Below are 11,743 nucleotides of genomic sequence, written 5' to 3' on the forward strand. Positions count from 1 at the left end.
ACTTGCATTTGCCTGGATTCCTAAGCCTCCTTAGAACTAACTGCCTGGTTTGTCCTGCCCCCTGTAAATTTCCTTCATCCTCAGCTGAGTCCCTCAGACCCTCCTGTGTGTCCACCCCGTGCCCTGTGCCCCTCACAGGTTTCCCTCCAGCTCTTATCATGCTGACTCAGCCCCACCCCGGCCTGGCTGGGTGAGGGGCTGATATCTGAATGCAGTCTAGAAAGCGAGGCCTTTTCCCAGCCAGCCTGCAGCACCTCCTGGGCCCTCCCGTGCCTCGAACAGAGCCGCTTCTGACACTGGCTTTGAAACCCCTTTGCCAAAAGCCTTTCATTAGTCCTAGCAAATTGCTTTGCCGACACGTTCCCAGAGTATGTCTCAAACCCAAATGGCGTATGTCTGTATCTGTGCCTTTATTAAATCTAGATCAGCTTTCCGTGGAGCTGTCGCCATGAAGGTCGAGCTGTGCAGTTTTAGCGGGTACAAGATCTACCCCGGACACGGGAGGCGCTACGCCAGGACCGACGGGAAGGTTTTCCAGTTTCTTAATGCGAAATGCGAGTCGGCTTTCCTTTCCAAGAGGAATCCTCGGCAGATAAAGTGGACTGTCCTCTACAGAAGGAAGCACAAAAAGGGACAGTCGGAAGAAATTCAAAAGAAAAGAACCCGCCGAGCAGTCAAATTCCAGAGGGCCATTACTGGTGCATCTCTTGCTGATATAATGGCCAAGAGGAATCAGAAACCTGAAGTTAGAAAGGCTCAACGAGAACAAGCTATCAGGGCTGCTAAGGAAGCAAAAAAGGCTAAGCAAGCATCTAAAAAGACTGCAATGGCTGCTGCTAAGGCACCTACAAAGGCAGCACCTAAGCAAAAGATTGTGAAGCCTGTGAAAGTTTCAGCTCCCCGAGTTGGTGGAAAACGCTAAACTGGCAGATTAGATTTTTAAATAAAGACTGGATTATAAAAAAAAAAAAAAAATCTAGATCAAAGATTAGTTTAATCCAGGCAAAGTTTTTGAGCTCACCTTAGAGCAAGTAAAGAAATCATTTTTGAGAAATTTGTTTGTGCGACCACTGCCACTACCACTCAGGAACAAACAGGCAGATTTCTGTAGGGAGTGTATGGGAGTCTTTGCTGGAGGCAGGACTTCTGGTGTGAAAGTACCTAGGAGAACTTGTGAGGGTAGACCCCGACCCCTGACCCCAGCCTCCCAAGTTGTTTTGAATCTTAAGAGAGACAGAAAGAAAAATATTGATTTTCTACTTTAGTTCCCAAAGAGAAAAGAATATACTATTATATTAGATTTTCTAGAGCATAGTTTTTTAGTATTGCCAAGTTATTCCTTTGTTCATGAAAATTGTTACTCAATTCGGTGCAGCAAACTTTTAATGAGCATTTACTATGTGCCAGACACTGTGACAGATTTTTTCATCTAGTCCCCCTAATTATTACTATTGCTAGAAGCCGACTGTTATAGTCAATGGAGTCTAGACCAATCACTTCTTGTCTGTGACTGTTCACTTCCTCACCCAGGGATAAAGAGTGAAGGGCGTCACTTAATTGGTCCAACCCAGCCTTGTTCTCCCTACTGGTAATGGCTCCTTAACTTTTCCTTCTGGACACTCTCTTGCCCATCCGCAGTTACATGGTTTGGGTTTTAAGGATGCCCTGGCCCATCCAATTATTTTATTTTTTATTTCCATAGGTTTTTGTGGAACGTGTGGTATTTGGTTACATTAGTAAGTTCTTTAGTGGTCATTTGTGAGATTTTGGTGCACTGAGCAGTGTTCATTGAACCCAGTTTGTACTTTTATCCCTCACCCCCTTCCCACCATTCCCCCTTTGCCTCCCTCCCCGTGGCCAGGACATTTTATCATTCTTACGCCTTTGCATCCTCATAGCATAGCTCCTACTTCTGAGAGAGAACATACGATGTTTGATTTTCCATTCCTGAGTTACTTTACTTAGAATAATACTCTCCAGGCCAGGCACGGTGGCTCACACCTGTAATCCCAGCACTTTGGGAGGCCGAGGCAGGTAGATCACGAGGTCAGGAGCTTGAGACCAGCCTGGACGATATGGTGAAACCCTGTCTCTACTAAAGATACAAAAATTAGCCTGGCATGGTGGCGGGCACCTGTAATCCAAGCTATTCGGGAGGATGAGGCAGGAGAATTGCTTGAATCTGTGAGGTGGAGGTTGCAGTGAGCCAAGATCGCACCATTGCACTCCAGCCTGGGCGACAGAGCAAGACTCCATCTCAAAAAACAAAACAAAACAAAACAAAACAAAACAGAAAAAAGAATAACACTCTCCAATCCCATCCAGGTTGCTGTGAAACTGGCCCATCCAATTAGAGTGCCATTGCACTCCAGCCTGGGCAACAAGAGTCAAACTCTGTCTCAGAAAAAAAAAAAAAGAATGCTGCCATTGTATAAAAGAAAATAATATATGGATGCATACATATATAGATACTATGTGCTGGTATAGACATAGGACATTTCTGGAAGGAAGGTTAGGAGTGAGAGGGAGATGTATTCTTGTACTTAAAAAATTATGTACGTATTATTTTTAAAAAGTACATTCCCTTGGCCATGGAGATTGGCTCAGCTATGGACACAGAAGGTCTGAGGCAGCCAAGAGGGAAACCAAACCCTGGAGACGGTTGTGCCTGAAGCCAGACCTTTATCTGTAACCAGATCTTTGCCTGTAGTTTTTAATTATGGTCCCCAATACATTCTGTCTTTTTTCCTAAGCCAGTCTGAATTGGGTTTCTGTGGTTGCAACCAAATGAGAGCTTAGAGTAAGTATGCCAACCTCACAGGTATCGGTGAGGCTGTCAAGCAAGGTGAGACACCAAGAGAGAGCCTGGAGAGTCACTTTGAAAGCGTTGATTTCCGGCCGGGCGCGGTGGCTCACGCCTGTAATCCCAACACTTTGGGAGGCCGAGACGGGCGGATCACGAGATCGAGACCATCCTGGCTAACATATTGAAACCCCGTCTTTACTAAAAATACAAAAAATTAGCCGGGCATGGTGGCGGGTGCCTGTAGTCCCAGCTACTCGGGAGGCTGAGGCAGGAGAATGGTGTGAACCTGGGAGGCGGAGCTTGCAGTGAGCCAGGATGGTGCCACTGCACTCCAACCTGGGCGACAGAGCAAGACTCCGTCTCAAAAAAAAAACAAAGAAAGTGTTTATTTCCTTTCTGTACTTTTTGAAGATTAAGCACACGCTTGTGAGTCAGGCCTCAACTCTTCAAATCTTCTGTTTTTTAGCAGTGTAATTTTGGGTGAGTTACTAAATCTTTTGGTACCTTTACTGCTTCATCAGTAAAATATGAATAAAACATCTCTTTCAAAGGTTGTTGTGAAATGCACAAACACACTTAAAATGCACTTATAACAATTTATCGGCCAGGCGCAGTGGCTCACGCCTGTAATCCCAGCACTTTGGGAGGCCGAGGTGGGCGAATCACCTGAGGTCGGGAGTTCGAGACCAGCCTGACCCACATGGAGAAACCCCATCTCTACTAAAAATACAAAATTAGTCGGGCTTGGTGGCACATGCCTATAATCCCAGCTACTTGGGAAGGCTGAGGCAGGAGAATCACTTGAACCTGGGAGGCGAAGGTTGCGGTAAGCTGAGATCGCGCCATTGCACTCCAGCCTGGGCAACAAGAGTAAAACTCCATCTCAAAAAAAAAAAATTATTACAAATTTATTACACAGGGTAAATATTTCAATATCTATTGGCACTCATTATAATCACTGGAGGTAAGAAGTCAAGCCCTTCTCCTGAAAGCTACAATGCCACAATGTCTCACGTTGGGCCAACCCAGGTAGAATGAACCCATCCCCATTTACTTTGTTCCTGAGTGTTCAACAGACATTCCTTCCTCTGAGCAGTTAATCATGACAATCACCTGGTGAGTGATGAAAGTATCTGTTACCTTTTGTTGCCTTTGAAAGTCTTGCTCCAGAGATCCCAATCCCCTAAGATCACTTTCATTTTGCAAATGTTACTTCTCTGAGACATGCGTTTCACATTCTCTTTTTCAACAAGGGATACCTCATTTAAAATCCATTTGATGAGTTATTGAAGAAGACAAATATATTTTATAATCCCTTTCTAATGAAAAATAAATAAAATAAAATAAAATAAAATGGAAGAAATAACCTCTCTGAGCGGCTGCCTTAAGGCATCTAATCCTCACTGTCAGTTCCCAGAGACATCAACTTTGAATGTTGGATTCAGAACCACGTTCCTAGCTTGATCCCCCTTAACCTTCTGGACCCTGGAGAGAACTCGTGGTGCAAGTAAGAAAAGACAGACACTCTAACAGGGATGGAGATTGTTGGTGAAAAAGAGGGCCAAAGTTCAGCCTTTGTATACATCAAGGTGCTGGACAAACAGCCCCCAAGACCTCCAAGCCATTCTAAACAGCCAGCCCAGGTGGTAAACTAACCTCTCTTGGACTGGAGTTCATGCATGGGTTGACCATTTCTGCTGGTCCCCAATGTCACTGTGGAAGAACTTTATGAAATGTGAGCCGACACAGTCATACATTGCTCTCGTGAAGGTCTGCCTCTGGCTCACCCTTAGAAATTAACTCACACAGAAATGACTGAGTCAGCTTTTGGGTTCATCCCTGGAGAAAGGAGCCTGGAGTTTGAGGGTAGTCCACAAATAGGAAGTGGTGGAGGGCAGGAGAGGAGGGAGTGGAGCAATTATCTGGTGAATCTGATTAATGTAGACAGCTGGGGGCAGAAACTTGACCTCTTTGCCTTTTGAGTAGCGAGGACACAGTGAGTGTGTAACGGACGTCACACCTGGATACCTTATAGTGTGTTTCTTCCAAAGGACTCAGAAAGATTCTTTTCCCTTCTACAATTTCATGGCGTGCACACAGTGGTGTCACCATTCTTATTATTATGACTGAGAAACGTCCATGTCCCCAGTCCTGGGCTGGGCAATTTGCACACATCATTTCAAAACCTCTTCCAAGCTTCAAGGGTAGGGAGGGACCGTTTTCTGCAGTCTCTGAATGAGGAAACTGAGGCCAACACACATTCTGAGTTAGTGTCAAGCTAGTAATAAAACACAGGTCTACTTTTTTTAAAATTTTTACATCGTGTTTTACTTTTTAAAAATAATACGTACATAATTTTTAAAGTACAAGAGTACATCTCACTCTCACTCCTAACCTTCCTTCCAGAAATGTACTATGTCTATACCAGCGCATAGTATCTATATATGTATGCATCCATATATTATTTTCTTTTATACAACGGCAGCATTCTTTTTTTTTTTTTCTGAGACAGAGTTTGATTCTTGTTGCCCAGGCTGGAGTGCAATGGCGCCATCTCAGCTCACTGCAACCTCCACCTCCCGGGTTCAAGCGATTCTCCTGCCTCAGCCTCCCAAGTAGCTGGGATTACAGGTATGTGCCTCCATGCCCAGCTAATTTTTTTTGTTTTTCTAGTAGAGATGGGGTTTCACCGTGATGGCCAGGCTGCTCTGGAACTCCTGACCACAGGTGATCTGCTCACCTCGACCTCCCAAAATGCTGGAATTACAGGGATGAGCCATCACACCCGGCCAATGGCAGCATTCTTTGAAAATTGATCCACTTCTGGCATTTTCAGAAATGTGTTATTACGGAAACATGCCAAACATATACAGAAACAGATGAAATAATAAAATAAATTCCCATCTATCCATCACTCAGCTTTGACAAACATTTATTCTCTTATTTACTCTTGCCTCCACCTTACTTCCTACCCACCCCACCCTGCTCTGGACTTTTTTGAAGCAAGTATCAGATATCATACTATTTTAACTGTAAATAGATCAGGTTATATCTCTGAAAGATAAAGATCTCATTTACAGTATACACACAATACTATTGTCATACCTTTAAAAAAAGCAGAACCTCCTTAATATGTCTTGGAGACAAGGATGGAGCTCACGTGCCCACATAAAGCTACCTCGTTCATATGAATGCCACACCTGACCAGGTCCCTGCCAATCAGCATTCAGATTGCGGCCAGTTTTTTGCCACTGGTGAGCCATATGACATTGGCTGGGCACGGTGGTTCACACCTGTAATCCTAGCACTTTGGGAGGTCGAGGTGGGTAGATCACCTGAGGTCAGGTGTTCTAGAGAAGCCTGGCCAACATGGCGAAACCCTGTCTGTACTAAAAATACAAAAATTAGCGGAAGTGGTGGTGGGTGCCTGTAGTCCCAGCTACTTAGGAGGCTGAGGCAGGGGAATAGCTTGAACTTGGGGGGCGAGGGTTGCAGTGAACCAAGGTAGTGCCACTTCATTCCAGCCTGAGTGAAAGAACAAGACTCTATCTCAAAAAAAAAAATCAATATTTGATTATTTTTGACCTACAAAAATAACAATTTCATATGGTTCCATCTAATACAGGCAATGTCGCAGTGAGTACTCATGTACATATCCTATAAGAGTTGGGTTATAAGAGAAATGGCTGGAACTGGCATATCTTTAGCAGGATACTAGCTTTCCTACTAAGAATTTGGATCACCAAGGAACAAAACAAAACAAAATTCTCAGGGCTTTTAGCATTGAACTAATCTATCTTTCTGCTTCCAAACACTCTCCGTGTACACCCAATCTGTCTGCTAATGTGATCATTTCCACAATGTCCGTCTGATTGTGTCATTTTCCTGCTTGAAGCCTTCCAAGACTCCCCATTGTCCTTAGAATAAAAATTTAATCTTAACCTGGCATTCAAGGACATTTACAACCTCATCCAACCTGTTTTTCTATCCTAACCCTGCCACTTCCCTATATTTCAGCCATACCAACTGACTTACCATTATCCAAATAAGCAAATCCTACTATAAAATTGTTGTGCCTTTGCCCAGGCTATACCCTTACTCTCTGGCTGGAGAACTCCTATTCATCCTTCAAGACCCAATTCCACTGTGCCCTCATCTATGAAACCTTCAGAGCCTTCCAGATAGAGTCAGGAATTCTCTCCTCTGTTCAAGAGATGATTCTACATTAGGTTTTAAGTTTGTATGTCTGTGGTATCCACTAAAGCATTGATCTCTCTCCTGAACAGCACACCCTACACTCAATAATTTTACTAGGTATGTGATAGATATCTACATGTCAATATCTAAAGAATTTTGTGGCTTGGATTTAAAGAGAAAATGGTTGAAATATCATTGAACTGCTTCTTTTCACGCAAGCTTGTCTAACTCGCTTTATTTTGTTGTTCTGTTTCATTTTGTTCTAGGCTTTTAGCAGCCTGAAGCCATGGTTTTTAGTTTTTGTCTCTAGTGATAAGCCAAAAAGAGGGATGAGGAAGGGGCTTTACTGGCTCAGGCAGAAATAGAAACTAAGAACCCATGACTGTATCCTCTCCCTTGGACACCCCTGGGAGTCAGTGGGTTATTAAAAAGATCCTCATTCTCTGAGGATTAGCTCCTATGCTGTGCCCATCTCGATACTTCACCCATCAGAGGGGTACCAAACAGGGCCAGGAAGGAGCTCGCCAGTAAGTTTTTGGAGTTTGGAATTTGCTGAGTTTTGTTTTACTAGATCAGTTGGCTTTTTGTGCCTTTCGTAATTCTCTGCTCTATATCTCTCTCTGGTAATCAAATCCCTAACTACTTGCCCTCCTGCCTTTCTAATTTTTTTCCTTTTCTTTATTTTTTTTTTTAATTTTCTTTGAGATAGAGTCTTGCTGTGTCGCCCAGCCTCGAGTGCAGTGGCGCGATCTTGGCTCACTACAACCTCCACCTCCCTGGTTCAAGCGATTCTCCTGCCTCAGCCTCCCAAGTAGCTGGGATTACAGGCACATGCCCCACGCCTGGCTAAATTTTTACTTTTAGTAGAGACAGGGTTTCACCATATTGGTCAGGCTGGTCTCGAACTCCTGACCTCAGGTGAGCCACCTGCCTCGGCCTCCCAATGTGCTGGGATTACAGGCATGAACCACCGTGCTTGGTCTTTTTCCTTATTTTTAAAAATACAATATAATATTTGTTAATAGAAAAAAATGCTACTGATGACCAACAAGAGGAAACTAAAAAAATTGTGACATATCCACGCAATGGAATACAATGTAGCCATTAAAAAAATAAGGCCACGTGACATTGCACATAAGTGCATACAGTATGATTCTGTTGTGTCTTTAAAAAGATACACACATATATAATATATATATTTTTATTATGCTCTGAATTTTTTGAAGATCACCTACAAACTATTAAGTATATGTGGCCTGAAGAATAGGGATAGTGATTGGGAAAAGTAAAAAATATCATTTTTCATTTATGGTCTTTGGGTATATATTTTGAATATAGAGTAAAAACAATATATTTACTGTATAAACTTTTGAAAACATGAAAAATAAAAAGATGATACAAATCTCTTGCAAACTCACCACTGATTGCCACTGTAAATTTTTTTTTTTTTTTTTTGAGACGGAGTCTCACTCTGTCACGCAGGCTGGAGTGCAATGGTGCAATCTCAGCTCACTGCAACTTCCGCCTCCTGGGTTCAAGCCATTCTCCTGCCTCAGCCTCCTGACTAGCTGGGATTACAGGTGCCCGCCACCATGCTTGGCTAATTTTTTGTATTTTTAGTAGAGACAGGGTTTCACTTTGTTGCACAGGATGGTCACAAACTCCTGACCTCGTGATCTACCCGCCTTGGCCTCCCAAAGTGCTGGGATTACAGGTGTGAGCCACCACACCTGACCTGCCACTGTTAATATTTTAATAAATATCTTTGCAGGCTCTTTTTCTGGTTTACTTATTTAACTGAAATAGTGAGCTTGGTCTTTGTAACTTGTGTTTTCCAATTATAACTAGCTCTAGGACATCTTCCTCTGTCACTGTGTATTCTTCCAGGCATTATTTTTGTAGGCTGCTAAGGATTCATAGTTGTTTTACTCCCTTCCTCCCAACCATGCTTCTGGTCTTCATTCCTTCCAGTATCTGTTATAATCTCTGAGTTTAGCTGCAGAAGGTACAGCTGGCTGAAACACAAGGATGCTACTTCTAATCAGAAGCGTGTGCCTGACATGCTCACACACACATGGACACATGCTCCCAAACTCCTCCATGAACAGAAGGCTCAGTACACATCCTTCCTGTTTCCTAAGGACCATGCTCCTAAGCAGTGGATGCTTATGAAATGTTGTATTTCAGAAATCTCAGAGAGTTGATGGAATTTTGCAGACTGGATGGGCCATGGGGCTTATGGACAATGTTCACCAAAAGTCAAACAAACAAACGAAACCAAGGGGAATCCTAAAAAGTGAGGCATTCAGTCCACAGAAAAACAGAGAGTCCCTCCTGCACTGCTATTCAAAACCCAGTGGCCCAGAAGCGGGGTCCTTGTCTTTCAAAGGGAGCTTCACCTCAGCAGCTTTCTGAATGCCTTTACAGGTCTTCTTTGGAGGTCTTCTGAATGCCTTTGGGTTAGCATTTCTTTCTGCAGGTCTCTGGAAGATCTTAGCTTCAGAAACTATGGGAGGAGGGGTCAGAAGAAAGAAAAATGAGACGGGAGAGATTACCTGGGTGACAGCCCTTTCCAAGCCTGCTGCTAGGGGTGAATGAGCTAATAAAAGGGTTCACGTCTTAATGGGGCAAACCCACAGCAAACAACAAGTCACATGCTCCACAGCAAATAGCAAGTCACATGATGAAAGACACAGGCCTGAGGGTCTGGGGAGCAGGCCCTTCTCACAGGATCTGCAAGTTCTTCTGGTTGAGTCTGGAATGTAAGTACGTTGATCCCATACCTTCGTCCCTTAGCCTCCCAAACCAGGCATCCAAGAAACCTTCCAGCAACCCATTCTCCTTAAGAATAAGTTAGGGCTACACTGAAACCTGTGCCCTAACACACATAGAGTCAATGCTTTGGGGTCTAGGCATATATCCTGATTTGTTGTTGTAAATACAGAGAGCTCAGGGATTTGTTACAGTCATTCACTCATCATTGGCCCCCTGCTGCTACTGGCCGCCTGGCTGCTTGTCACATTTACTGAACACCTATTGTATGCCCAGCACTTGCATTTACCTGGTGCAGTAAGTCTTTATTGACTGTCTACTGCATTCCTAGCCTCTAATAGCCAAGCAGAAATACTAGTTAATGGGCACCTACTGAATGCCTAGAATTAGGATATGTCAACCAATGAAAAAAGGCTGTATCAAGTGCTTACTATACACCAGGCAATTGCTGATGAAACTGAGTGCTCTCATTCCACACTGCCCAAACTGACCACAGCGATGTGAAAATAACGATAATGATAACCAGTCCTCACTCTGAGGCAGTTTTTCACTTTGGAGCTGGTTTAGTGGACCATCAGCATCAGAATCACCTGGGTTATTTGTTAAAAATACAGATTTTTAAAGCCCACTACAGTTCTACTAACTCAGAATCTCGTGGGCTTGAGCCCAGGCGTCTCACAATTAAACAAGCTCCCTGGGTAAATCTTAAGCACAACGAAGCCTGAGAATCAGTGTTTTGGGGTCTGGGGCGTATCCCGTGATTCAATGTACTAAGTGCAGAGAGATCAGGGATTCAATACAGTCATTCACTCATCTTTGGGCTCAGTGATCCTCCTGAAGAAAGGGAATCTGAGATCTCAGCTGACTGGTGGGGAAGGTCAATGACTGATAATCACCAAAAGAGGAAACACCAGTGACCAACTAGCATACAAGAAAAGTATCAATGTCTCAGACACCAAAGAATACACCTGGAAAGAAAAGATCATTTCTGCCTACCCAAATACCAAGCTTTTAAAAAAATAAAACCTGGCACTGGCTGTGGGATAAAACTGAACTTGTGTGCTATTGCTGGTGCCCTACAGTGATGCAAATGTTTTGGAGTACAAGTTGGTATTATGTATCAAGGGCCTTAAAAACATTACCCATAGCAGGCCGGGCACAGTGGCTCACACCTGTAATCCCAGCACTCTGGGAGGCTGAGGTGGGCAGATCACCTGAGATCAGGAGTTCAAGACCGGCCTGGCCAATGTGGTGAAACCCCGTCTCTACTAAAAATACAAAAAAATTAGCTGGGCATGGTGGCACATGCCCATAATCCCGGCTACTCCAGAGGCTGAGGCAGGAGAATCACTTGAACCCAGGAGGCAGAGGTTGCAGTGAGCCAAGATCATGCCACTGCACTCCAGCCTGGGCAACAGAGCGAGACTTTGTCTAAAAAAAAATTCCTATAGCATAATAATTCCATTTTGGGGACTCTATCTTGAGGAAATCACATTAATCACAAGCAAAAAAAAAAAAAAAAACCCACCTTTCTGAATGATGGAAATCATTACAAAGTTATTTGTAATGTTGAAAAATAGACAACAGGAAGGAACAGTTAATAAATCCATGGAGGGGTCAGGCATGGTGGCTCACACTTGTAATCTCAGTGCTTTGGGAGGCCGAGGTGGAAGGATTGCTTGAGGTCAGGAATTGGAGATCAGCCTGGACAACATAGTGAGATCACCGTCTCTACCAAAAATTTAAAAATAAAAATGAGCCAGGCATGGTAGCACACTCCTGTAGTCACATCTTCTCCAGGGGCTAAAGCGGGAGGATTGCTGGAGCCCAAGAGTTCCAAGCTGTAGTGAGCTATGATGGTGCCACTATACTCTGTCTCAAAAATCTAAATATAAATAGATAAATAAATCCATGGGGCTTGCTCAGTATGGTACCTTAGAATAACATTGACAGGTAGCTTATAAACGT

At 43.6% G+C, this 11,743-nt stretch overlaps 1 protein-coding gene across 1 annotated transcript; it reads left to right on the forward strand.

The window, feature by feature from the left end:
• Positions 1–430: 430 nt before the first annotated feature.
• LOC460561 (large ribosomal subunit protein eL24-like) lies at positions 431–975 on the forward strand. Its single transcript, XM_054685366.1, has one exon. It carries the CDS (start codon positions 449–451, stop codon positions 920–922), a length of 474 nt encoding a protein of 157 aa, XP_054541341.1. The 5' UTR covers positions 431–448; the 3' UTR covers positions 923–975.
• Positions 976–11,743: the final 10,768 nt, after the last annotated feature.

The sequence above is a fragment of the Pan troglodytes genome, chromosome 4 (genome assembly GCF_028858775.2).
Source record: "Pan troglodytes isolate AG18354 chromosome 4, NHGRI_mPanTro3-v2.0_pri, whole genome shotgun sequence".
NCBI lineage: Eukaryota > Metazoa > Chordata > Mammalia > Primates > Hominidae > Pan > Pan troglodytes.

Bases quoted from the DNA above. Each gene is read 5' to 3' on its own strand.
- LOC460561 (XM_054685366.1), top strand. From the start codon at position 449: ATGAAGGTCGAGCTGTGCAGTTTTAGCGGGTACAAGATCTACCCCGGA.